This window comes from Cydia amplana, chromosome 13, assembly GCF_948474715.1.
Source record: "Cydia amplana chromosome 13, ilCydAmpl1.1, whole genome shotgun sequence".
Taxonomy (NCBI): domain Eukaryota; kingdom Metazoa; phylum Arthropoda; class Insecta; order Lepidoptera; family Tortricidae; genus Cydia; species Cydia amplana.
The window spans coordinates 6,468,769-6,495,605 of NC_086081.1; the positions used below are offsets into that span (position 1 = coordinate 6,468,769).

At 38.0% G+C, this 26,837-nt stretch overlaps 3 protein-coding genes across 3 annotated transcripts; 1 reads left to right on the forward strand and 2 right to left on the reverse strand.

Moving 5' to 3' along the window:
• Positions 1-12,911: 12,911 nt before the first annotated feature.
• LOC134653432 (histidine-rich glycoprotein-like) lies at positions 12,912-14,395 on the forward strand. The gene is made up of 2 exons (XM_063508794.1): positions 12,912-13,151; positions 13,547-14,395. The coding sequence occupies exons 1-2, from the start codon at positions 13,140-13,142 to the stop codon at positions 14,111-14,113; spliced, it is 579 nt and encodes a 192-aa protein (XP_063364864.1). The 5' UTR covers positions 12,912-13,139; the 3' UTR covers positions 14,114-14,395.
• A 5,691-nt stretch (positions 14,396-20,086) lies between these two features.
• On the reverse strand, positions 20,087-22,234 carry LOC134653258 (bromodomain-containing protein DDB_G0280777-like). Its single transcript, XM_063508581.1, has 2 exons — positions 22,165-22,234; positions 20,087-21,629 (listed from the first exon to the last, which is right to left on the reverse strand). The coding sequence occupies exons 1-2, from the start codon at positions 22,174-22,176 to the stop codon at positions 20,121-20,123; spliced, it is 1,521 nt and encodes a 506-aa protein (XP_063364651.1). The 5' UTR covers positions 22,177-22,234; the 3' UTR covers positions 20,087-20,120.
• A 3,055-nt stretch (positions 22,235-25,289) lies between these two features.
• Positions 25,290-26,355, reverse strand: LOC134653698 (uncharacterized). The gene is made up of 2 exons (XM_063509090.1): positions 26,344-26,355; positions 25,290-26,180 (listed from the first exon to the last, which is right to left on the reverse strand). The coding sequence occupies exons 1-2, from the start codon at positions 26,353-26,355 to the stop codon at positions 25,377-25,379; spliced, it is 816 nt and encodes a 271-aa protein (XP_063365160.1). The 3' UTR covers positions 25,290-25,376.
• Between the last annotated feature and the right edge of the window lie 482 nt (positions 26,356-26,837).

A 26,837-nucleotide genomic window follows, 5' to 3' on the forward strand; every position in this document is an offset into this window, starting at 1 on the left:
ATGTATGCATAACTAAATATCTACATATATGTATGTACCGGGGATTACTTTTAAGAGTGTAAAAAAATGTTTAATTATAAATTGGCCTAAGTTGTAGTCGCTTGGTAGGGTGCCCAGAATGCCACCTTTATCAAAGTAGGCTTAACTTTAAAAGTTAAAAACGCGAGCGTAGTGAGCGCGAATTTTTTTTTTGATAAAAAAAAAATTGAGAGATGAGAGAAATGTTGTCAGGGACACAGCCGCAATGGTTTACGTGAAACGTTGGTGTGGACATCTAACGCGAAAGCCGAAGGCCGAGCTCCATGTAGGGCCGAAGGCCCGAAGCTTCCAGGCTGTCAGTGCTTAAGCACAGAACAATAGTATCAGTGTCTAAATGCGAAGGCCGAAGGCCGAACTCCGCGTAGGGCCAAAGGCCCGAAGCGTCCAGGATGTCAGTGCTTAAGTCGTAGTAGTAGTCGCTCGGTAGGGTGCCCAGAATGCCACCTTTATCAAATTAGACTTAACCTTTAAAATCGTATTAAAAACGCGAGCGTAGCGAGCGCGACTTTTTTTTGATAGAAAAAAAATTAGAGATGCTATGTCAGGGACATAGCCGCAGTGGTTTACGTGAAATTTTGGTGTGGATATCTAATGCGAAAGCTGAAGGCCGAGCTTCATGTAGGGTCGAAGGCCCGAAGCGTCCAGAATGTCAATGCTTAAGTCGTAGTAGTAGTCGCTCGGTAGGGTGCCCAGAATGCCACCTTTATCAAAGTGGGCTTAACCCTTAAAATCGTATTAAAAACGCGAGCGTAGCGAGCGCGAATTTTTTTTTTATACAAAAAAAAATTAGAGAGGCTATGTCATGGACATAGCCGCAGTGGTTTACGTGAAATTTTGGTGTGGATATCTAATGCGAAAGCCGAAGGCCGAGCTCCATGTAGGGCCGAAGGCCCGAAGCGTCCAGGATGTCAGTGCTTAATCACAGAACAATGGTATCAGTGTCTAAATGCGAAAGCCGAAGGCCGAGCTCCGCTTAGGGCCGAAGGCCCGAAGCGTCCGTCGTAGTAGTAGTCGCTCGGTAGGGTGCCCAGAATGCCACCTTTATCAAAGTAGGCTTAACTTTAAAAGTTAAAAACGCGAGCGTAGCGAGCGCGAATTTTTTTGATAGAAAAAATTGAGAGAGGCTATGTCAGGGACACCGCCGCAATGGTTGAATTTTGGTGTGGATATCTAATGCGAAAGCCGAAGGCCGAGCTCCTCGTAGGGCCGAAGGCCCGAAGCGTCCTGGATGTCAGTGCTTAATCACAGAACAATAGTATAAGTGTCTAAGTGCGAAGGCCGAAGGCCGAGCTCCGCGTAGGGCGGAAGGCCGAAGCGTCCAGGCTGTCAGTGCTTAAACACAGAACAATAGTATTAATGTAGGTTAATGTGTGTGCTGGGCTCTCCAGTATCCGCTGATGCACCACAGTACTTACCGTCGAGCGCGTCTGTCGTGCGAATCCGCTGAGCGGTCAACCGCTCTTCGCACTGCGTGAACGTCTCCGATTCTTCCTCAGATTCCTGAGACCGTGCTACCTTGTAACCTCAATACGTTGCGAGAATTTCGCGAAAAATTCGTTTTTTTTCGGAAAGGTATGGTAATGCGTTTAAAATGCAAGTCCCAAATTGTTTGACATTTACAAAGACTTAATACCTATTTAAAATTTAAAAACTTTCGCGTTTCGAACACATATTAACTCACATTTATAGACGGGCCTATCTCGAAATTTATTTTATTACCTTTATTTACCGACGTTTCGACACAGGTTTCACTGGTCATGGTCGCGGCTAACTGATGTCCCAACAAAATGTCAAAACAGAGATTTGTGCAACTACCCGACGAAAAGTGTATGAAAAAGTTTGGGGTAGACATCATATTTTAAACCACCCACTTCACATAATGTTAATTATTGTCAATAAACCCGCGATAGACCCGTCTATAAATGTGATTTAATATGTATTTGCAAAGACGTTTGACATTGACTAAGAAAAATGTTGTTTTTTTACAAAGTACATACCTACACAAAAAAAAAGTTTACACCACTTTCTTAAGTTAGCGCCATAAGATTCAGGTGCAAACATAACTTAATTGAGTGTAGTGGCCACCCCCCTTTTAGGGGTTGAATTTTTCTAGCCTAAAATAGGGCCAGGGAGTTTCTTGACAGATTAGTAAAGTTTGCATCAAAATCCGTTCAGCCGTTTTCACGTGATGCGCGGTCAAATAAACAGATAAACAGATAAACAGATAAACAGACAAACAGACAAACAGACAAAAATTCTAAAAACTGTTGGAACGTGTTCTGTTATCGATTCTAAGTATCCCCAACCAACTTTTTTTCGAATATCTTCCATGTACAGACTTTCGACCCTCTTCAGCTTTATTATATGTATAGATAGCCCGAGAGGTAAATTGACCGTAGCAAAAATAATTTAGTTGTCGTCTCCGGCTAAAAAAACCGGCCAAGTGCGAGTCGGACTCGCGCACGTAGGGTTCCGCACCATCAACAAAAAATAGAGCAAAAAAATCGTGTTTGTTGTATGGGAGCCCCCCTTAAATATTTATTTTATTTTATTTTTAGTGTTTGTTGTTATAGCGGCAACAGAGATACATAATTTGTGAAAATTTCAACTGTCTAGCTATCGCGGTTCATGAGATACAGCCTGGTGACAGACGGACGGACGGACGGACGGAAGGACGGACGGACGGACGGACGGACAGCGAAGTCTTAGTAATAGGGTCCCGTTTTTTACGCTTTGGGTACGGAACCCTAAAAAGGAGTAAAATGACATAAGAATGTTACCTGTGACCGTCACTTTCTACTTTTGGCATAATTATAACTTTTACTCATCTTTGTGCTCACTAGTAGATTCAAATACAAATAGACAGAACAATAAGCTATAAAGCTTTCTTGGAAAGGTAATGCGTGCACAAAACGTGTAAGCTATAGCTTTACAGTCTTATGAGACTACAACGATTGGAATCAAGTGCACGGTCCGTCCGGTGAACGAGTTCCATACCATATACCGAAATTCGAGTTTAATACATTTATACTATATCGGTGGCAAACAAGCATACGGTCCGCCTAATGGTAAGCAGTCTCCGAAGCCTATATGCCTGCAACTCCAGAGGTGTTACATGCGCGTTCCCTATTTTTAACCCACTTTGCAAGGGATCCTCTGAAACAGTTCTGTAGATACGTTATGGACGAATTCAGAACGAAGTGGTTCGCGGATAGCCTTAAGGTTTAGCTACCGATTAGGTTGAGCTCAGATACAATCGCCTGTACGGGGAAGTAAGGCATAAGTAATCAAACAGGGTAATATTATTACTTTGTGCTTTGGTCTAATGATCACGAAACACTCTGTTACCTATAACTTATAATTATAAGTAATATATTGGTATCTATTGGAACGTGAAGCATAAAGCTGACAATACTTGTAAGTCCATCATAGGCCTAGACACTTCAATATCACTTATCGTTGCTCAATCACGTTATTCCGCACGCACTAAACACTTCATTAATCACGTACGTTCGACATGTGACCGCCAATTACTAACATTACCTATTACTCGAGCTTCATCCAACCGAGTCAACCTGTATTACCCCTTTACTACAAAAGGTCGTAAGTCTCAACAGGCTGTTTAAGACTTACGCCGTTACGGGTGCTCGAAAACTAACATAGTAACATTCTTCGCGGGCTAACCAGTGCCTGAACTTATTAGTGTGTCCAGCTCCAGAATCACGTAACGGATTACGCTTTAATCGGATATATTGAGGGTACTTTGATTGGTGGAAAGGAAAGAATATAATATAAGGCTATAGAGGCGTAGTGTAGGTACGTAACTCGTTAATTGTGATGACAAGAATTAGATACCTACAGATACTTTTAGGGTGGGGTGGACACTGATATTTTAACTAATTAACTGCTGCGGGTGTGTATTAAATGAGATTATCGCTTTATGATAGAGGTCTTAAGGTGGCGGTTCGCGCCGCGACAGAGACAGAAGACCGCGACCGACACGAGACAGAGACGTCTCCTGTCTCGCTCGCAAACTGTCGCTTATATAGCTGGTCAACCAAATCTTGTCAGTAAAAAAAGGCGCGAAATTCAAATTTTCTATGGTACGATATCTCTTCGCGCCTACATTTTTCAAATTTGCCGCCTTTTTCTACTGTCAAGACTGGTTGACCAAGTATATGTTGCCTACCGTCAAGTGACGGTCGCGGTCTTCTGTCTCGGACGCTTGTCTCTGTCGCGGCGCGAACCACCACCTCTTATAAATTAAAGTTACGTTTTCTTTAAATACATACGACGCAACCCGGCCCGGACACGATTTTTAGTGTACCGTACAAAACTTTGTTCACGAAACAATTTTATTATGAGATCACTTTGTTTGTTTTCATCTTAGTAAGTTTAATATGAATATTATGGTGGTTCCCATTCCCATACGAATAAAAGCAAAACAAAACCATAACTACTCGTATAAGATAGTTGTATGTGGAAACATTTAGTCAAAAAATGTTTTACGACATCAAAACAGCGTCGCTTGAGTCGCTTCTGCTTCTAATTTATTGGGCGCAATAAACGTTCAGACCCTGTCCGTATTGTCATCGCTCAAGCTAATCAAGTCCTCATGTTCCACCAATATAGCGTGACCTGGGGATTCATAACAACAACAGGTGACTGGAGAGCGCTATTATACTGGGCTGAAATATAAACTTGCCTACGATTGGCCATTGCAACAACGCCAGTATTATGTCATATGCTTATCGTCAAGTAAAATGAACCAGATTGGTTAATCATTCAAGCTGCACGCTGGTGGAGAAAGGTGGAACTACATGATATGATTAGAATATTGATTAGCGGTTGTAGTTCTAGACATTACAGTTGTTTTTATCACTGGACAGACGAGATAATAAATGTGAGAGCGTTTATTCTAATACAGATATTAGAATGTCACTTGTCTGTATAAATGATATGTCGCATGATAGATAAGATAGCAAAAATGTATAATTTAAATCATTTATTCATACCAAAATACATCAAAATACATCTCAAGTCATAGATATTTAGCGCCACTAGTTAAAAAGACGATTTTTATGTGAGTACACCCAGCTCCAAAAAGACATACCCACTTTATGAATGAATTCCATCCATAAAGTGGGTATGCACTTTTGCAGCTTGCTGTATGTAGTATAAATAAAGTTAAACGATAGCGGCCACTAAGTATAAATGTACGTCATTTGTTTTTTTTTTTAATTGTGTTATTTTGTAATTTGCTATAATTACATTATTAATAAAGTAATATCTCTCTTAATTCTGTGGCGAAAATCCAGACCTTCTGTCCTTATTATTTTGTGACACTACTTAAAACGTTTAAAATCATCAGTACGGCTACCATCAGTTTGGCCTGACACAAACGCCGTCAAGAAAGTAATTTACTTTCTATACATCTCGCTCGTACTCGCATATTAGTGCAAACGAGATGTATGAAAAGTAAATTACGTTCTCGATAGCGTAAATGTCAGTTTTGACACTGTCAGTGACTCATGGTACGGGCTCAGCACCCAAATCTCGAACGCACCTTGCAAAAGACATCAACGGGCACCAACCGCAATTTGTGAATTTGCCAACTTAAAAACCGGCCAAGCGCGAGTCGGACTCGCGCACGGAGGGTTCCGCACCATCAACAAAAAATAGAGCAAAACAAGCAAAAACACGGTCACCCATCCAAGTACTGACTACTGACCCCGCCCGACGTTGGCGACGTTGCTTAACTTCGGTCAAAAATCACGTTTGTTGTATGGGAGCCCCACTTAAATCTTTATTTTATTCTGGTTTTAGTATTTGTTGTTATAGCGGCAACAGAAATACATCATCTGTGAAAATTTCAACTGTCTAGCTATCACGGTACGTGAGATACAGCCTGGTGACAGACGGACGGACGGACGGACGGACGGACGGACGGACGGACGGACGGACGGACGGACGGACGGACGGACGGACGGACGGACGGACGGACGGACGGACGGACGGATGGACAGACGGACGGACGGACAGCGGAGTCTTAGTAATAGGGTCCCGTTTTTACCCTTTGGGTACGGAACCCTAAAAACCAACAAAACGATTGAATCAAAAGCAAGGTCCATCGTGCAACCGGTTCCAATTCAAGATCAGTAGGTATATGAATCATGTGCATTTCTCACAAAATAATCTCATTTGCAAAGAGATGAGACTTTGCCGCAGCAAGCGAATGAGTTGCGATCAAATGAGTTTCATCGTTTCTTTACTACGATAAGGTTACACAGCGGTTTGACACACGTTAGCTTACATAACTGTTGCTTGCAATTGCCGTTGAACGTTTTGTCGTAGTTTTTGTTTTTGATTTTTGGAATGATTTTAATTTGCGATGCTAACTATAAATAATTTAAGGAATGGACATTCTACTACTTCATTGCAAAATGTGTGTTAAATATTGTTTTACCTTTCTTTGAAATAATACCTACACTCAAGAGTGTGGGGCAATTTATTTTGCATAAAAATGACAATATGAAATACCTAATATTTAAAACTTTCTCGTTTTGAACACATATTAACTCACATTTATAGACGGGTCTATCGCGAAATTTATTTAATTACCTTTATTTACCGACGTTTCGACACAGGTTTCACGGGTCGTGGTCGCGGCTAACTAATATCAAGGACCATAACCAAAATATGAAATAATCCATTATCATACCTAGCTCTTAACTGTACCAACTTTGTATACCTTAAAATGGGGTGAGTAGGGTCAAAACTGAAATTCAAACCTCGATAACATTTTATTTTTACATATGAACACGGAATGGTGTATATAATAAGTGTTCCGGACGTTTGTATTTTATTTTGGGTAGTTCCATTTCATAACTTTGACGATAAAGAGGTAAACCCACCTCACCCCGTAGTCCCTCGTATTTGGGGTGAGAGGGGTTTTCATACAAAGGTGATATTGGAAGATTGTTGGATCGATATTTTTTTATTATGCGTATTACTATAGCTCCATTTTAAATTGGAATACATTATTTTTGTAGCAGTAGCCTTAAAATCCTTTCTCACCCCCCTCTCAAACCTTCTCTCCCCATTCATAACCCACCTCTCCCCGAGAAACCTACTCACCCCGTTTCCGGTACCTACTTACCGGTCAATCACGCGTAGATACTTAACGTCAATAATTTTCTAAACCGCCATTAGCGTTTCGAAATAAATGTTACCTATCGAAAGTGTTCTAAATTCATAACGCAATTTCAAAAAAAGGTAAAACACCAGTCGAGATTGCAAATTTCAAAACAGCTAAAGTCGATATGGAATTCACATTGACTTGGTGTTATTTAATTAACGGGGTCAATAATTGTTTGATTGATTTGGACGATGACTCAGCCAAATTACTTAATGTAGTTATCGACCGCTTACTTTAAGTTATTAAGTTCAATTTTGAATGATGACAATAGTTGGCCAATGATACATTACGACCGGTCTGGCCTAGTGGGTAGTGACCCTGCCTGTGAAGCCGCGGTCCTGGGTTCGAATCCCAGTGGGCATTTATTTGTGTGACGAGCACAGATATTTGTTCCTGAGTCATGGTTGTTTTCTATGTATTTAAGTATTTGTATATTATATATATCGTTGTCTGAGTACCCACAACACAAGCTTTCTTGAGCTTACCGTGGGACATAGTCAATTTGTGTAATAATGTCGTATAATATTTATTTTATTTATTTATTTATATTAATTTATATTTATTACATATAAAATCTAACCCTAATCGCAATTTGCCCGTAAAAAACTACGGGCTTGTGAATTCTTCAACTGCGTAATAATTTCAGATGCGTAAAATTATATTTAGAAAAATCATGAAAGAAAATTAAAATTACAATACAATGCTTAATTAATTCATATTAATCGAAACTATTAGAGGATAGAAGAGACAAGATATCAGAGGGCTTATAGCGAAATAGTTATTTGTACAACAAGAGATCAAAGTTTGATATTTCTTCGAGTGCTTATTTTGAGTCCCGTGCAAGCGAAAGATTCTATACTAGATTCACGAGCGTAGTGAGTGAATCTAATTTAGAATCTTGAGCGTAGTAAGGGACTCAAAAGCGCACGAGATGTAAATAACTTTGATCTCGCGTAGTTCACAAAACTTTTCACCTCAGCAGTGAGAACATATTAGAGAATCCGAAAAATGTATTCCTTCTTCATCACTTACCTATTCACTCATGTTTTCTTAAGATATACCAACAATTAAGTTTTCACCTCAGCAGCTCGAACAAGGGTACTTTTTGCTACTTAAAAACAGTGAGCAAAAACGCATTTTGCTCATTTTGTCTCACTCAGTGAGCAAGATGCGATTTTGCTCACTGTTTTTAAGTAGCAAAGTACCCTTGTTCGAGCTGCTGAGGTGATAACGAAATTTCGTTATGATACTAGGTATTTCACTATCACTCTAGTGATAGAGAGACAAATAACCAAATTTCGATTTTTCGCGGTGGACCCTATGTTACCTGTGTGTCATCTCTTTGAGTTTTTGTTTTGTAGTTATCTACTAAATTAAACAGGGCCCGATTCGGATTTTGTAATAGACATCTATTAGACATCGCCAAGATACGATAACGATATGTTTAAGATCTAACCTGTCAAATTTGACATTTCCGCGATTCTGGAGATACTCTTGAACGATTTCCACAAGATATTACTTAGAGATCTAATTCACATCTAATAAATATCTAACACGATCTATCGTAAAAGTGACATTGGTTGCCCGAATTGCGCTGCAAAAGAGAACTAGTTGAAATCTAAACTATAATGTATCTAGAATGGATCTAGTACGTGTCGTCTTTTGTGAATATCTTGAAATTCGAATACGGCAGATAGTCTCTGTAGATACATCAGCTGCAACGTTCTGCATTGTAATGGTTATGGTCGAATAGTAGACAGGAAAGTGTGGTAAACCAACCAACACGAATTAGCATTGATGTAAGGCGTTGAAAGATTCCAATCCAATATATGACTGTTTTGCATACTTCTGTATCTACCAAACGTCATAAATGTGCGTGCAGCTATGAACCATGAAATGTAAATGAAGCGTTTTTTTTACTTTAGCACTTTTTCATACATTGCAGTGGCGAGGCGTCCGTAAAACTCTATTCCCACAGACGATTGAGCTAACTGAGCTAAGCATACTGATATGTCTCACAGAAAAGAAGTTTGAACGATCTTAAGCCCGGTCTAGTGTGAGTCATCCTTAACTCGGGCTTGCTTACCAGGACGTCTGACGCCACTACACTTTGGTAGTTCAAAGTATTCCATATCAATCTAAATTCGTGAGTGAATGTAATTATTAAAAATATAATTAGGTATGCGTAAAATATTCATTGAGACATTTCCGACACCGCTCAATACTGATGTAAGTATGTTTTATCTCGCTGGTACCTATCACACAAGGAAAGCAAACATAATACGAGTAGCAACTTTATCTCCACGTCACCAGGTTTGTGATCCGTATTCGATTTACTCTCTCGATATTTCGAAGTCTCCAGATAAAGTTTGACATGTCTTGTAGAAGTCTATGTTCGCAATAACTGTAACAGAACGATGTAACTTACGACAGGTTACATGGTGTGTAATTATTATGCAAAAACAATACCGACACGTTGTAATTTGAGCTAGTATCTGCCGATCTGAATAGTGCAATGGATCCGACGGCGTTGCCAAATGGATCTACACAGGGATTGATGGTGATTTTATCTTTACTTTAAACCAGCGGTCGGCAACCGGCGGTGCGGCCCGCGAGCCTCTCACTTGCGGCCCGCGAGCCTCCCTGGCTATTTTGTATGTAATACTGACAAACGACAATGTCTGATAAAGTCATAAATATTAACAAAGTGCGGCCCGCGTCAACTTCGTTAGCTACTATATGGCCCTTGGCTGCTAAAAGGTTGCCGACCGTTAAAGTTTAAACGATATTTCAAAATGTTACACTCGAGTGAAATTTGTTTTTAAATTGTTTTGACATAAAAATCATATGATATATTACTTATACAAGGTAATACAGTATTACAGACAGTATCAGATATGTCGTAGCGAACGTTGCGCTCAAAAATAACTAAACAGGAATATTTTGCCAATTTAAAGTGCATACCTAGATCATTTAGAGCACTGTATAGTGTATAGTACACATATTTTTGATGACTACGTACAAGCTTACACTTTAAAAAAGGCATATTCATATTTCAACAATAAGATACCAACATGATATTGTATCTCGATTATTCTCGATGTGTCTAACTGACCCTATTTGATAAATTCATCCGAGAAGCACTAGAGAGAGATTGTATTATTTTAGTATCATATTTATAAAATAAATATGAACACATCTATTGATAGGTATTTCAATCGTTGCAAGGTTTTTAGCACCAAACAAAAGGATTGCAAGATGTGCAATGGCACATCCTTAGTCATATTATTTACGATACTGTTAGACCATGTTACCTATAATATTAGTAATAGTAGGTATACCTACGAGTTAAATGTACGAGTATTGCTACTGCCTAGGTCAGTATTACACAATGTTCTTTCAGACAGGCTTATCGAAGCATTATAATGTATATCGTATTAAATAATGACCCATATAGAAATTATTTATTTACAAACAAGATATATATACAGTGGTATTACTAAAAGAAATTAAAAACTAGCTTAAATCTAAAATAGGCCCTTGAGGCATTGTACCAAGGATGCTGGCGACATTTCCTCGCTGTATCGCAATGCTGATACGTTATGCGAGGTAGCCGCCAGCTCTTCGGTCACCAGTTACGTCAACCAGACGCTTTACGATTTCTGCAAACAACTTATGCGCACTGGGACCCCATGGTAGGTCCATGGGGTCCCAGTTTCAACTCCAAATGGTACAAAATGGTACTCTCTACCTAGGCTCTTATATTTGTTAGATTATGATTTCTAAACATTTTAAATACGCTCCTAAATTTCAAAATTACCTGTTCAACTATCTAATTCTGATATCAGTATTTTCCGAAAATATATGGATGAAGATGTTTTAATGTAAGTATATTATATTAATATGTTTTTGGCAAAAATTTAATTTTTGGTACAAGCTTTTATCGCTGACTGTACTTTTCTTACGACAGACAACTAATACTCATCGAGACAATTCTAAAAACCCCTAACACAATTAGGTTGCGTTGTTTCATCACAGAGTTCCTATGGCCACCTCCTGTCTCCATCATCAGATCAGTTCGACAGTACCATATTATTGTATTGTCATCAGAACTACATACAGCTGCCAATTTTCATGACGCTACGATCCTTGGAAGATGGTTAAATTAGTTACCTTAGATTCCATTACATTTTAGTTACATACAGGTCGAGAGTTCCTATGGCCACCTCCTGTCTCCATCATCAGATCAGTTCGACAGTACCATATTTATTATTGTATTGTCATCAGAACTACATACAGCTGCCAATTTTCATGACGCTACGATCCTTGGAAGATGGTTAAATTAGTTACCTTAGATTCCATTACATTTTAGTTACATACAGGTCGAGAGTTCCTATGGCCACCTGTCTCCATCATCAGATCAGTTCGACAGTACCATATTATTGTATTGTCATCAGAATTACATACAGCTGCCAATTTTCATGACGCTACGATCCTTGGAAGATGGTTAAAATAGTTACCTTAGATTCCATTACATTTTAGTTACATACAGGTCGACCTAATAAAAGCTTGTTAAAAATAATTGACCCCCGCCGTTTTTTAAAAAACAATTATGCATGTATTGTAGTATCGTAGATATCGTGATTCCTTTATGATTAAATAATATGGCCGCAATCCAATATTAAATTGCATGACTTCTTAACCCCGTTAAACCTTACAGATATGCCGCGTGCCGCTCGCTCTATTCACGCCTACTGATAATTAAATTTGATCGTATCGGTCTGCTTCGTTGTCTGCTGTACTTACTAAAAAACTATATCCCAATCATAGCTTGACTTGGGTTTTGAATATTGTTTTGCTTTGATCCAATCCAAATAAGTATATGACATAAGATTACCTAAACATAGTCCAGCCATCGTGACCATTACCGACTTTTAATTTTTTTTTCTACTCCAGCACTCTTATTTGTAGATTAAATGACTGCCTCTACTCGTATGAAAATAATAATCAATTAAATCCTTCCTTTTAAAAATGTGATTCCATTGAGGCGAGTAATATACTTAAAAAAAGCCAACAATTGGCGTGTCAAGATGGTTAATTAACAAGCTACCAGAAATAATGGTATCTTCCTTAACGTTTTAATTCACGTATTTACAGATTTCAGGCAAATAATAGTCAGCGACGAATCCGATTTACTTACCTACCTATTTAAAAATCCACTCAGTAATAGGACATATAGGTAATAATATATGTAGCATCAATAACAATACACCTTATAAAACACCGGTTGTGATAAACTCAAAAACTACTGAACGGATTTTCATGCGGCGTTCACCTATCTATCAATAGTGATTCTAGAGGAAGGTTTAGGTGTATAATTTGTTAACCCGTGCGAAGCCGGGGCGGGTCGATATTATAAGAATTCATTCAAAATATTTGCTAAAGAATAACTACAAATTCTATGAATTTTATTTTTCCCACTTTCTAGGGTTCTATTGTCTTAGTAGTTATTAGAATACCAAACTTACAAAAACTACTTACAAAACAATGCTACCAAGACACGCAATTATCTGAGTAGGTATAGGTATTCTAAGTAAATCAATTTGAATAAGCGCCATTATGTATGCTAATCAGGTTCTTTCGATTCTATTACGGAACAATTACACTACAAGTAAGACGTTACATGATAATGGAAGCAAACTCCTCCTAATGTCTTTAATCGACTAGTTTTTCCATAAATCTCTCAACATTTTCTATCTATTGTTTCGCGACGCTTGACAATTCGAGCATACGTAACGATCACTCACACACTGCCGCAGAGAAACCAGGTATATAAGCGATGCAAATTACAAGTGCTAGCATTACCCACCACCCTCTCGCACAGTAAGGTCCTCCAACCAGCATGCAGTACCACGTGCGTAACTCACAATCAGTGTATTCATTAAAGTGCCAGTGACGGTCGTGCAATCTAAATCGGTTCAACCGTGTTGTGAAACAGCCAAAAAACATGTCGATCACGAGCCTACATACATATCAATTTGACATAAATTAGCATTAGCACTAGTGACTTCGTTATCGAAATTCATTTATGTGTGGATTCCAAGTGGTTAGAATACAATCTTCCTGATCGACACACATTCGAGTTTATAGGAAGCCTTTCCTTTCTCGTTATGTAACGCTTAGGGTTCCTTGCACTTCTCAGTGGTGCAAAACTGGTTTCGGTATTATAGCCGCGCTCTGTTTGTTTAGATGCATCAGACTGTAGAGGGAATTCTTGGCTTTTACTAATTAGTAATTCATTATTTCCAGATTTTCTTGGGATTCCTGGCCGTGGTGGCCGCTTATCCCGGCGTAATCCACGAGGAAGCACCTCAAATCGAGGAGAAGTACGACCACCACGCGCTCATAGGCGAGTCGGAGCACACCCATCATGTGCAGCACGAGCACGCTAAGTCACATCAGTCAATCAAGTTCGAGCATTTCCACCCCGTTCCCGTGTACGTGAAGAAAGAGCACAGCCATCTGCTGAAGCACCCGCTCGAAAAGGGCAAGCATGAGTCCACCCTGAAGCAGATCCACCCTGAGACCGAGCACAGCCATGGCCACGGTCTCGTGCTTGAAGACCACAGGTTCGACACTGAGCATCTTGCCGCTGCCCTTGAGCACGGCGGTCTTGAGCATCATGGAGGTTTCGAGCACCACGCCGCCCTTGAAGGTCATGGACTTGAGCATCAAGGCGGTTTGGAGCACCATGGTTTCGAGGCTGCCGAGGGTCTGAAGGCCTACGCCGAGGCTCCCGCTTCCCACGAGGGTTACTTCGCCGAACATGCGCACGCCCTTTCTGAAGACAGCGGTCACGGCTACGGCGGATACTAAACTTTAAACCATAGGTGATTCCTTAAAGGCATGTCAAAGTGGAACATTCCACCGACTGATATATTTAATTCTATCTTGCCTGTTGATTATTAAACTAAAATCGTAGCATTTAGTTGCATCGATTCGGCTTAAGCTTTGATAGTACGGCTTCGAACTCTGAGTGACAAATGTACCTGACGTAGATTTAGTAGTAAAATTATTAAGCGTTCCGTGAATTCTTGAGATGTGATAGACATAACCAGTTTGTAAAGTTACAAAAATATTTGCTAGTTGTTTTAAAGTGTAAGTACCTAAATGAAAAAAAATAACTCGTTAACCTGTAAGTTGCAATAGGCTTTAGAAAGTCCCCGAACCCGGCCAGGCTTGATCAACTGATTGATGTGTCACTATCTGTAGTTGTTTCTGCGCTTAATACTCGTTAGTACTTAATTGTATAACTTGATGCGACCTTTGAGTCTCAGTGAAATTGTGATATTAATAAACTGTTGGTTTTTTTAATTGCTCTTTTATTTGGCATGATAAAGTTTTTAAGACCACTTCAGGGTTCAGAACAGTAACATCCCACAAAGTATATTTTATTTTAGTCTACTCCTTGGGTCTATCTACAAAACTGTATTTTAACACATTTGGGGAATTTTATGTTATATAAAAGGGGGCTACTCAAATTAAGAGATTTTTCGGTCTCCGTATATTCTATTCGATTTATCTGAAAAGTTATAATTCTAGTTCGTATCAGCATTGCGATACAGCGAGGAAATGTCGCCAGCATCCTTGGTACAATGCCTCAAAGGCCTATTTTAGATTAAAGCTAGTTTTTAATTTATTTTATTCTAGTTACGATTATGTTATTAAATAATACCACAATCAGGAATACATAAATAAACAACCCAAGATAGCCTATTAAGACCATAATTACTAATTAACAATGTTTACGGTCGGCCAGTCTGTTTAGTATGGACATAACTCGCCAGGAACTCAATCATGTAATACCAGTTCGTTATGTATAAAGAAATGATTGAGAGATAAACATATTTCTAATGTAAATGGCATATTAATTATCTTGTATTTTAATTTAGTAAATTTCCTAGGTAGGTAGAGTCTGTGCGGAAAGAGAAGAGTCGTGGAATGTATGGGGCCCAATACATTCCACGACTCTTCTCTTTCCGAACAGACACTACTAGGTATTAAATTTACAAAAAAAAAATACACAACGAATCCCAGTTTACGTACAATAAACTTAATGTTTATTAGCAATTTTATAAGAAACTAAAACACTTTAAACGCTCAACATACCTATAATCAAAGTTACTATGAATAATAAAACAATTGGATTACATAAGATAATGAAATGAAATAAGTGTTGGAGAAGAAATTGACCAATTTGCTTTTTAAACCGTCTCGATTTGGCCGGTAGCATGGAAAGCTTGATATTGCCCTACGGTGTTTTCCGAGAAATCTCTACCTAATAACAAAGAAACAGCTAGAAATATTATCTGTGTCACTGAATTAATTTTTGTGACATTACTTTTTAGTTACTGGAATCGATTACCACTCAGGTAAACATGGTACTACATAACATATTGGTAATAACTAATATTTATCCACAGACTTGTCATTTTCGCGCTCGCGCTTGACAGACAGCTGAAGTGTGCGAAAGGGAAGCCATCACGTATATGAACATACCATGAGTGCGAAAGAGTCAGACTACCAATGAGAAAACGTGACCACTTTTGACTTTGACGACGGCCGCGGACGGCCAAGAGCGTATCACAGTAATTTTCAAATTGAAAAATATACACGGATTAGGACGAAAAGTATTAAATAAAGTAATTCAGTGAAGATTGTGTCTTGTAGTGTGCCGGATTTCAGTGTTACAGTGCCAAATAATCCAAGCAAACACTAATTTCAGAGGATTTATGATATTCCTAGCGAAATTTTCATAACGATATTTTGTCAAATTAACAGCGTAAAAAGTGTAAGAAGCCGGTTTATAAAGTTCATTATAAGTTTTTCTTCCTTTGTGTGCTAATATTTTATCATATTAGTCTATAATTTAAAATATTTTGTGTAAAAACATGACCTGTTACTTTACGATAGGGCTTGACAAAATGTTCATATGACAGTATCGATAACTTGTCGGTATATTAATAGCTATGTAATTATTTCTTCACAAGACATCATTAAGATACTAGCTTTTATAACCGACTTCAAATAATAACGATTGTTATACCTTTTTGAAGGTGCTCATGTTTAGCGGTAAATTTAAACTTCACTTTCCAACACAGTAAGAGTTACATTAAGATAAGTCTGCAACGATTTTGATAGTACACGCAGTGCAAGTGTTATTTATACGTCATAATGTCGTAGAATTTTAACGTTTAAAATAACACATTTGAAAAAGTAGTCGATAAAGCAATCAAACATCGACAGATTATTAATATGTTGTAACATGACATCACTATTTTCGATCTCACATAGACAATTTACGCACACACTTGCATTTCATTTTTGGTCGCACTTTTGAAGATTGACAGTTGTTCTAGTCATATTAATTCTATGTATTTATCGCACCATTTCATAGTGCATGACGACCCTTGACACGTCTTAGATAGGTCATAGATAGGTAACAAACATGTCATACATTATCCAACGCAACAATAATTATTCTGTCAAGTTTATGACAGTTACCTCTGTTCTATGGTTTGTCAAAGGACTGTCTCATTTCAAACATAGACAGATAATGATACTATCTTTGTCTTACATTAGTACTAGCACCCAAAAGAAAAGCATGAGTATCGTTTTCCTGGTTCTTACTGACTGACAAATTGGTTTGACCAACTATAACTACCGTACATTTAGTTACACTACAAGAAGTTGACAAGTAAACCGCTATCGCTTCGCCATAGAATCGCTTTGTGTCTCTCTATCACTCGTCCATATTAGTGTGACAGTGACAGTTGCGTATCGTTCGCTACGTAGCGTTAGCGATTGGCATGTTGTCTACGGGGCCTGTTTCTCAAAACGCAACATCATTAGAACAATACAGTCAGTTGGGTCATCTTGGCCTTCATGCTATCGTCGGATGGGCGCACGCATTGGTCCACATATCCAACAGGCAATTATTGTAAAACGCGTTTTGCAAAACACATTGTTTATAAGTACCTATATTACAACAGCTAAGATTTAGAATCTTAAATGTGTCTTCTTTGAACTATTTTTCAAAAAACTTAAATATGTAATCAAATGTGCATTTGAATAAAGACCAATGCGCGATTATAAGTTAAATTGGAAGTACGTACAATATATATTCAGTAGGTACCTACGGAGTAAAATATGTGAAAGTGCCTATTTCTTATTTGTATTGTCTAATATTTTATTTAGACAAATCGAAAGTAAAATGAACTAAGACTGACTCGTACTTTATTTACTTACCCAAATGCGTATATCACAAATATCAGATCTACCCACAGAGAGAATTGAGGAATTAATATACATACCTAATAAATTTATAGAAATGTAACAGTTAATTCAATTTAAGGAAATTGTATCACGCTTATGAAATCAATAGAAAATTGCAAGACGCAAGCGAAAATTATAGCACCCATAATCTGGGTCATTTCGTATGCCTCGGACTATTTGCGCAATATACGACTAATACACATCTTAAATGTTTGTTTTGAGAGACATCTCGACTTCCTTGTAACGATTTTGTATGCTGCTAGCAATCCGAACTTTCTATACAATACTTACCTACACTACTAATGTATTTAGCTTGCTTAGCAATTCAATTAATCGGAAGGAGGATGAATTGAAGCAGTAGCTGAAAAAGTGACCATGTACTGGCCGGTATTTTGTTATGACACTTGATTGATAGGTATATGTGTCTGTGAGTTACATAGATGGTAGTATTTCTATAGATGTGGCCTACCGCGTGCCCCCGTAAGGGATAGACATAGATGACGTCACAAACCCGGGGATACCATATAATTAAAAATTACCCCAATATTATCAAATATTGGGGTAATTTTAATCACGTTCGCGAGTTGTTCGCCTACGTAAGACGCAGCGATAAATAAAATATCAATGGGCCAATTTTCTTTTTTTTTTTTTTATTTAGAAAACAAACAGCCTTTTATAGGTGAACCAGGATCTATTGAGGGTGCGCCATGTTGCGGAATTTCACTCGAACTAATTTTTTCATACTACACTGAATTGTCACCCTATACATGAGAATAACAGCGCCCTCTTGACAATTATCATATATTACTGGTCAGGCTATACAAATAAGTCTTACAAAAATGACTAAAAATAGGCCTAAAGTTTCATACGTTACTAAGTTGACTATTACAATGAAAAGTAAATAGGTTACTTAATTATAAATTACCCGTAGGTATAGTTGTGAGTACAACACGCAAATAAAGTAAGAAAACAATGCAAAATATTTACTTGAAACAATTTTTCAATTACTAGTAAACAAAATATGTCGAACTTTGTTCTTGAAAACGGACAAACTATGAACAAAAATGCCTATATCATTAAGCGATTCATTATACATATTACAAGTACGCCTAAAGAAAGAATTTTTAGCATACTGTGTGCCACAGGAAGAAATAGAAAAGGTAGGTTTTCGTAATATGCTTTGAGCATATCCGGCAGTTTTGCGTCGGTGCCCAGTTTCTCCTTCCGGTTGCTAAAATCCATTTGGCACGCGTGCCTGCATCTTGTGGAAATCTGGAGGTAATAAACGAAATATTCATTTTGTAATCTGTCACTCTTATTGCAAAATTAAGAATTAGTGCCTGCAGCATATCAATTAGATTCTCTGAGTCGTGGCAAAACCCCCTATAACGTTAGAAAGAATCCGTAATGCTTAAATAAATATAATTTACATTCTAATTTAAACACAGTTCAATTTTATTGTTCGTATTATATGTCCAGTTCTACAGCAAAATTATTTATAAAAATGTTATTAAAATACAAAATACCCGAATTTTGGGGTAATTGTATGCATCACGGGCTGGTATCCCTCGACTAATAGCAATGCGACTAAATTGAATACACGTTATTAAAAGGGTGACGGCTTACTGTCAATATGCGTACGTAATTTGGTCGGTTAATTTATCAGGAAATATTTATAGGTTAATTATTTTACCCGAGTTATTATTTACTGTAAATGCTTTTTCTACTCAGATTTTAATTGATATAGATTGTAGGATGCTGTTACTAAGCATGATAATGTGACCGAAGTATAAAATACTGTATTTACCTGTGAAATGATACGTTGTCCTGTTTTTGCCGGCAGTCACTTGTGCAGCGCAAAACTGAGCAATTCACCATATTTGTTGAATTGTTAAGTACTACTACATGCACACGAAACACTGATTTCAATATTTTTCCTGATAATCTTTGCACTGTTCATATGTTTCACACCAATTTGACGTTTACGCATTGTTTGTATCCCACCATAAACTACGGTGGGGAATAAAAAAATATGAGACTGTGACAAAGACAAACAATAATAGCGCTTTCTCTGCTACTCCTAGTGAAAGATACATAAGACTATCCCGTTCTGTCAGTTATCCCCACCACTCATGCCATGCCCTCGGTGAGTTACGACTGTTACGAGTTGTGATGTGGATGTTGATACAGTACTTGGTATTATAATGTTTTTACCTATTCAGAATGTGTAAATTAAACCCAACCTATACCTATACCTAGTGATTATGTTTAGAAAATATAACTTGATTGTGACGTGTTATTATGGAATATGACTTTGGCCTACCTAATATACATTTGAATTGTAGAATGTAATTTCGAAGGTGATAATCACATATGATAAGTGCCTACAAAAATGAACTCGACACAAGCTGCATGAACAAGCAGTCGGCTAGTTTTTCCGTAGGCGTCAGAAGCTTGGTAAGGCAAACTACAAAAACATTTTAAGTCTTTTATTAGATCAGCCTCAACAAAAGCAGTCAACTTAAATACTATATAGCTTATCTATAAATTAATGTTTCCAGACGTGTCGTATAACAGTGAGTTTTTCCGGTTTATGAACAGGGATCGCAACGGGAATCTCTTTCCTAACTTCAACAGGAACGATACGTTCTACGGTGTATGGTTTTTCGACAGGGACGTAGACTTTTTTCTCGACTATTTCTGGTACATGTTTCTCCACTTCATATGGCACGGGTTTTTCCACTTCCACTGTTTCAGTCTTCACTATTGGCACAGGAACGTGTCTGACAATTTCCACCGGTACCGCGTAGGGCTGGGGCACCTTGACTTCTACGTGCTTCTGGACGGGCACGAAAAACGGCGCTGGGTATGGAATATTCACGTGCTTGATTACATGAACGGGGCGGCGTTTAATTATGCTAATGTCTTTATGAATAACAACAGGCGGTGAATTGGCAATATTTTCTGCGTGGATTTTTGCTGCTTCTCTCTCTAATTGAATTTCCTGAATTATCTTCTCAAGATCAATGTTCTTAGTGAGACTAGTGAATTGTGGAGCATATTGGTGTTGATATTCCTTTTGAGGGTTAATGATGGGGCGCCACGGTTCTTCAGCAGGCACAAACAGCTGTTGCTGGATTTGCTTTTGGCCCTGCTTGATAAGGTCATCTCGTACTTTTTGCTGAACATTTTGCTCCGCGATATATTCATATGGGATAAGTTTAAAATTCTGACGCAGTAAAGGATCTTGCTGAATTTCTATGTTCTTTTCTTTTTGCAGCCTTAGCTCTTCATCCAGATTTATAGAATAAGGTTCAGGGTGGAATATCTGAATTTTTTGTAGATTATCTGGCTTTTGGTTGGAGAAGAAATGAATATAAGCGTCGCTTTTAGCAATCTGTTCCTGTTGTTTTTTGGCTTGTTCTATTAATTTATTTTGTTCTTGTTGCTGCTGCAGTTGCTGCTGATGTTGTTGTTGTTGCTGTTGTTGTTGTTGTTGATGTTGATATTGATGTTGAAGTTGCTGTTGGTGTTGCTGTTGCTGTTGTTGATGTTGCTGTTGTTGCTGCTTCTGCAGAAGCTCGATTTTAATTTTTTCTTCATTTTCAACATTTGGCTCTACGATGGGTCGGATATCAGAATCATGATCTTCTTCAGCTCTCGTTATTTCAAGGTTAGGATTATTTTCCTGCGCAAGATGAAACTGCATTTTATTGGCTTCTAAAATGTCAAGTGTGCTTTGGATTATTTGTCCTTCTTCGTCATTAATAGGTATCCCTGTTGCTGGGTTCTGCTGTGTATAAATAAACGTAGGAGCATGTTGTGCGACTTGTTCTTGTTCGTATTGGGCCTTTAGAAGCGCCTGTTCTTCATAATTTATTTGTGGAATACCATGTCCTGCCTCATAATTCTTAATTTGCGTAGGAGTTAGGTACATTACCACTTCTTTGTACCTCCGGGCATATTGTGGCTGTGATGCCTCCAATTTTTGAGATCCCTTATCTGGAGGACTGGCCTGAGCAGCCCTGAGGCATAATATTGACAGGATCAACTGGATCTGAAAAGTACCATATAAATATTTTTTTAAATTGTATTGTTGTACTTATTGCCTAAAATTACAACAACAAATTAATAAAGCTATATAACACCCGCGGAGCATCATTGTTCCTTTTCTAATATTACAAATGAAAAACATTTTCCAGTTCTTCATAAAGTGCGCCATAACCATAAGCTACACTAATTGTCAGCAAAACTATACGAACCAAAGTCAATTGAATCATTTAATTCTCATCTCTCAATATATTAACAAACTTACACCTAGCCGTCATTAAATTTGTTGGTATACATCCGACTTATCCAACTCTAGGTCACTAACTTTCTTGCCTTGACTAAAAGTTATAAAATTGATTTGACTAAATGTTAGGTACGCCTTGCCTAAGTGTCATATCAAAACATTCAAAACGATGCATAAACCTTTTCTCAGTTGATAATATAGAACAGACTACTTGCTAAAAAAACTACAACTCCAAAATACCATAGCTTTCCTAGGCTCCGTTTTTTAATAAAAACTTTGTTTTTCCAAGGATACTCACGGAGATGTCCATGGCTGCAGCGCGGATGATCCTGATGGTCGGGGCGCGGCCTAGCGTCTGTCGGAAGTAAGCCAAACAAGAAATTATATACACCGCTTCTGTATTCGAAAACAGTATTGGGATCGTAACTAGCTCTCCATTTGAGTTATAGTGCCGTGATCGTGTCGATGAAATCACTGAGTGAAATTAAATCGACTGTTTATGGTAATTTATAACTTTAAATACAGAAATTGGAGTGGATATAATCAAAATTGTGAAACGTATTGAAATGTTTTTAATACGGAATTTACCGTACCTATATAGGTCCATCTCGTGTCTAAACTTTAAAAAGCTTTACACTTAGTGTAAGTAAAATTACGTAAAAAATAATTTTATTTTACATTTATAATGGAACAGTTATTTAAGTAAAATCCGTGATAAGATTAAAAATCAAAGAATCTCTATACCTTTCCTATATTTTGCACATTCATTTGCAAAATTTACCGAGAATGTTCTAAGCTAAACCACGTAAAGATACTGTAACGTACTAAAATCATTGATTCGGATAGTATTTTATCATTGGTTTATCGATAACTATCGATATTACTATCGATATTTTCCCAGAATATCTCTTTATACCATAGATTTTACGTAATATACGTAATAAATGCGTTTATGACGCAATTTTCATTAATTGACATCATTTCCCACTTCACAAAAATCTACTTAATATTGATGAGGGTTAACTAAATGAATAATTAAAATTGCCATAATCTTTATGACCAAAGAATCTAGTGCATATAATTAAGTTCTCTATTTTGTGCCAAAATTCTTCATTTGCAAGAAATCGTTAAGAATTGACTGTTGTACGCTGTTTTTTTTAGTCTGTACGATAGTCCTGGGGTTCCTAGTCAATTTTTTAATAGCGTGTTTCGTGACTAACAGCAGGCGTATCTGGATTTTAATGATTACATCTGGATTAGTTACGGATCTGGTCTAATTATTATTTATGTATTAAAACCCGAATACTTCTTAAAATTACGCATTAAGTTGAAAATATGCAAGTAGGGTACAAAGACAGTGGTTTTATAGTTTTATACTGATATTGCCTGCTGGAATCTACATGCACAGATATAATTATGGCATAATACACCGGCATTTTGAAATATCTGTCATCGCGTTGCTAATGGAACGCAGATTCTGTTAATTTGAGGTGAATCTGCCTCCGCGGGGTGATGTAGGTCATGTAGGCTACGATGTAAGTACCTAGGTGATTTAATTTGGGGCGAGGTGGTTCTCGGTCATTATCAAATTAAATACTGTACTTAACAATATGGTTCTAACTATTACATTGTGGTACTAATGAATCACCACTTTTATAAGGAGTTAAAGTGTCCTATACATCTAAATATTCTAATTGTAAGTACCTATATTTCAGAATAGAATACGAAGAGACATGACAATAGGCATTTCCGATAGGTAGTCATCTTCAATGTATACATACAAACAAGAGTCAACGGTGAAGTGGAATTGAAAAAACATTCTTCACAGTGTTCACGTTGAGAAGTGATTTTCACACATTTGTGTTAACACTGTTAACCCATCAAGCCGGTGCTGTCGAGACTAATTTCAGTAAGGGTTAGGTTGTTTTATTTTCTTCTATGTTCCATTAGGTATAGGTACTTAACTAACATCAATTTGAAATTTGAATCATATAAAAACCGGTCAAGTGCGAGTCGGACTCGCGTTCCGAGGGTACATTACTAAATTTTTAATAATGTGTTTTTTATGTGGAACGTATGAATGAAATGTCTCTAAAATCCCGTAGGGCTCGAATCAAAAACTAAGTACATAATTAAGTCCGACTGACGCTTGACTGCACATTTTTAATAGGTTTTCCTGTCATCTATAGGTAAATAACTATTTTGTGTATTTTTTCAAAATTTTAGAAATCTCGAGCGGATCTCGGAAACGGCTCTAATAATTTCGATGAAATTTGCTATATGGGGGTTTTGGGGGGCGAGAAATCGATCTAGCTAGGTCTAATCTCTGGGAAAACACGCATTTTTGAGTTTTTATATGTTTTCCGACCAAAGCTCGGTCTCCCAGATATTTATGTTTGATTGAACTCATCGATTCCTTTTTTGTGTTAAAACTTCCAAAATTTTAAAACAATATATCGGCGATTCCGGGCACGCACACTACGCACAGCTATCTGGCTCAAGCTTACGCTCAGTGAGAGTGAGAGAAGAACCTACGGGGCCTTAACAGATTAAGTGCCAGTTGCAAAAACCGGCTGCCACTGTTAAATTTTATTGTAATCGAAGTTTCATAGCTCACTGCTGAGTAACGTTGATCAATCTGTCAATGTCGATGTCGTCAGTCTCTCTGTGGTTGGTGCAATTGGTCACAGGGGTATAAGCCCAAAAAATCATCTCAAAAAATTTCAATTTCAATTTCAATGTTTATTTGCAAACAAGTAGGCACAATAGACTAGATTAGGTCAATCTAGATTTTATTAAGCTTAGAATAAATTTAAAAGTGGAATAATTACTCTTATTACGTCATTTAGACAGTCATTATTCCACTTTTAAATTTATTTTAAGCTTATATCATCGTTCGCAGACGTTGCAGATTTGCAATGATTGTTTATTCATTCTTTCTTTCAATAAATAAAAATTCCAACTATTATAACTTTTCGCCCTAAATTAGCCAAAAATGTTGACTATAAAACTGAGTTAGGTATATATTAATCACTCACACATATTATTATCACACGGAATAATTTCCCGACAATATTTGATTACATAGTTAATATTGAACTTTGACTTACGCCTTCAGCGGGCTCAGCACGGTTCCATTTTTATCGACTATCACTATGCCCGTCACTTTCGCACTTACATACTTGTTAGAACGTGACAGGCATGGTGATAAACCATAAAAATGCGACCGTGCTACTAGGGCAGAATACTTTGTCGAGTGATAAATCTCATGGAAATTTTACATAGCTTAATACCTATTTTATTTCTGCCCTCTGTGTTCATTTTTTATAATTCTTTGATATGTATATTATAAAATGACTGAAACTAGTTACTTCCTAATAAAAACTGCGAGACAATGGTTTAAGGTATCTTTTATTACGTAGGTAGGTATATGTACATCTTAAAACTATTTATTTACAGGATTATTGACTATTTGGCATGATCACGACTTACATCCTATGGTTGTAGTTTTCACCAACCGCAGCACTTCTTCTTTTGGTAGTGGGTGACGTGTTTGATGATGTTGATGGGGTACGGCTTCCAGACAGCCACTGGGACATGGATGTGTTTCTCGATTGGTACATGGATCTTCCTGATCACTTCATAGGGTCTATCGACCGGCACTGGCACTTTCCTGATCACTTCAACGGGCACTTGTCTCACAACCTCATAAGGCACGCGCCTCTCTACCTCTATGTTTTGCGTTTGGTACACATTGTACGGCACTTGTCTGGGGACCTCGACCTGGACTGGGTAGGGCTGGGGCACTGGCACTCTGATTTCCTGACGAACGGGCACGGCCACGGGTTGCGGGACCGCAACTTGGACGTGACGCACTACTTCGATCGGGACGCGACGGACGACGTTTTGCACGACAGACTGGAGCTCGTATCTCGTGGCCGAGGCAACGGGTCTGCCCACTTGCACTGTCGATCCGATGACGCGGGGCTCACCCAGATTGAGAGATCCGCTCGAAACTGGTGGTGCTGCCGGAGAGCGAGTCTCGTCGAGGAGGAGGCTGCCTTCCTGGTCAGACGGCGGGCCGTAAGCGGGCTGTGGCGCTGGTGGCAGGTTCTGTCCCAAATTCAAACTGCCTGAAGAAAATGGAACACCATATGACGTCGATGGAGGGCCATATGAGGCCAATGATCGTGATTTTCGTGATCCATAGGAAGCTGACGGGGCGGACAGGGCGGATGCTGAGTATGAGTCGTGTCGTAGCGGGGCCTCGCCTCTACATACGTAGACTAATGCGGTGTAGAAGAGAATCTTAATCTGGAACAGAAAAATATATATAACTAGTTATTATTTAAAATACCTTAAAATTGTGATGGAGCTTAAAATATGTAATGTTATTTTATCGCTCCGTGACAGAATTTCAAATAGGTATCAGATGATAAAGATAACATTTTTATAGTGTCATTAATCATCAACTTACTATAAACGCCATGGCTTTTAGCTAAACGCTTTAAAAGCCAGCCTAAAAAAATAAGTTGTTGTTGTCTCTAAGTTTCGGTAGTTTGTGATGAGATAACGCGACTGTCCTCATATTTATACAACAAGAACTTCTTGGCGGTGATGCGACATCCATGAATAAATTAATTGGTCGGATATTGTTGCGTCCAATCGTCATCTCTGATGGCGGGCGAACCAAGTCCGGGCTACCTCAAACATGTGTTCGCACTTGTGCATCTTACGTCGTTGTAATAAGGCGAAAATTGTATACATATTTCTGGCATCGATTGTTCATAAGTAGGTAAATCTGTTTTCAATAGGGTCACCGTTTTTCTAAGGTTATGCAAGTGACTTGATTTAAACATAAAGCAGACTAAAGCTCGGTCAACGTTGTCATCTGCATTTTAGGGACTGGAAGTTTTCGGAATATTTAATCTGCTTTAAATCGCTATTATGGTTTTTCGTAATAAAACCAAA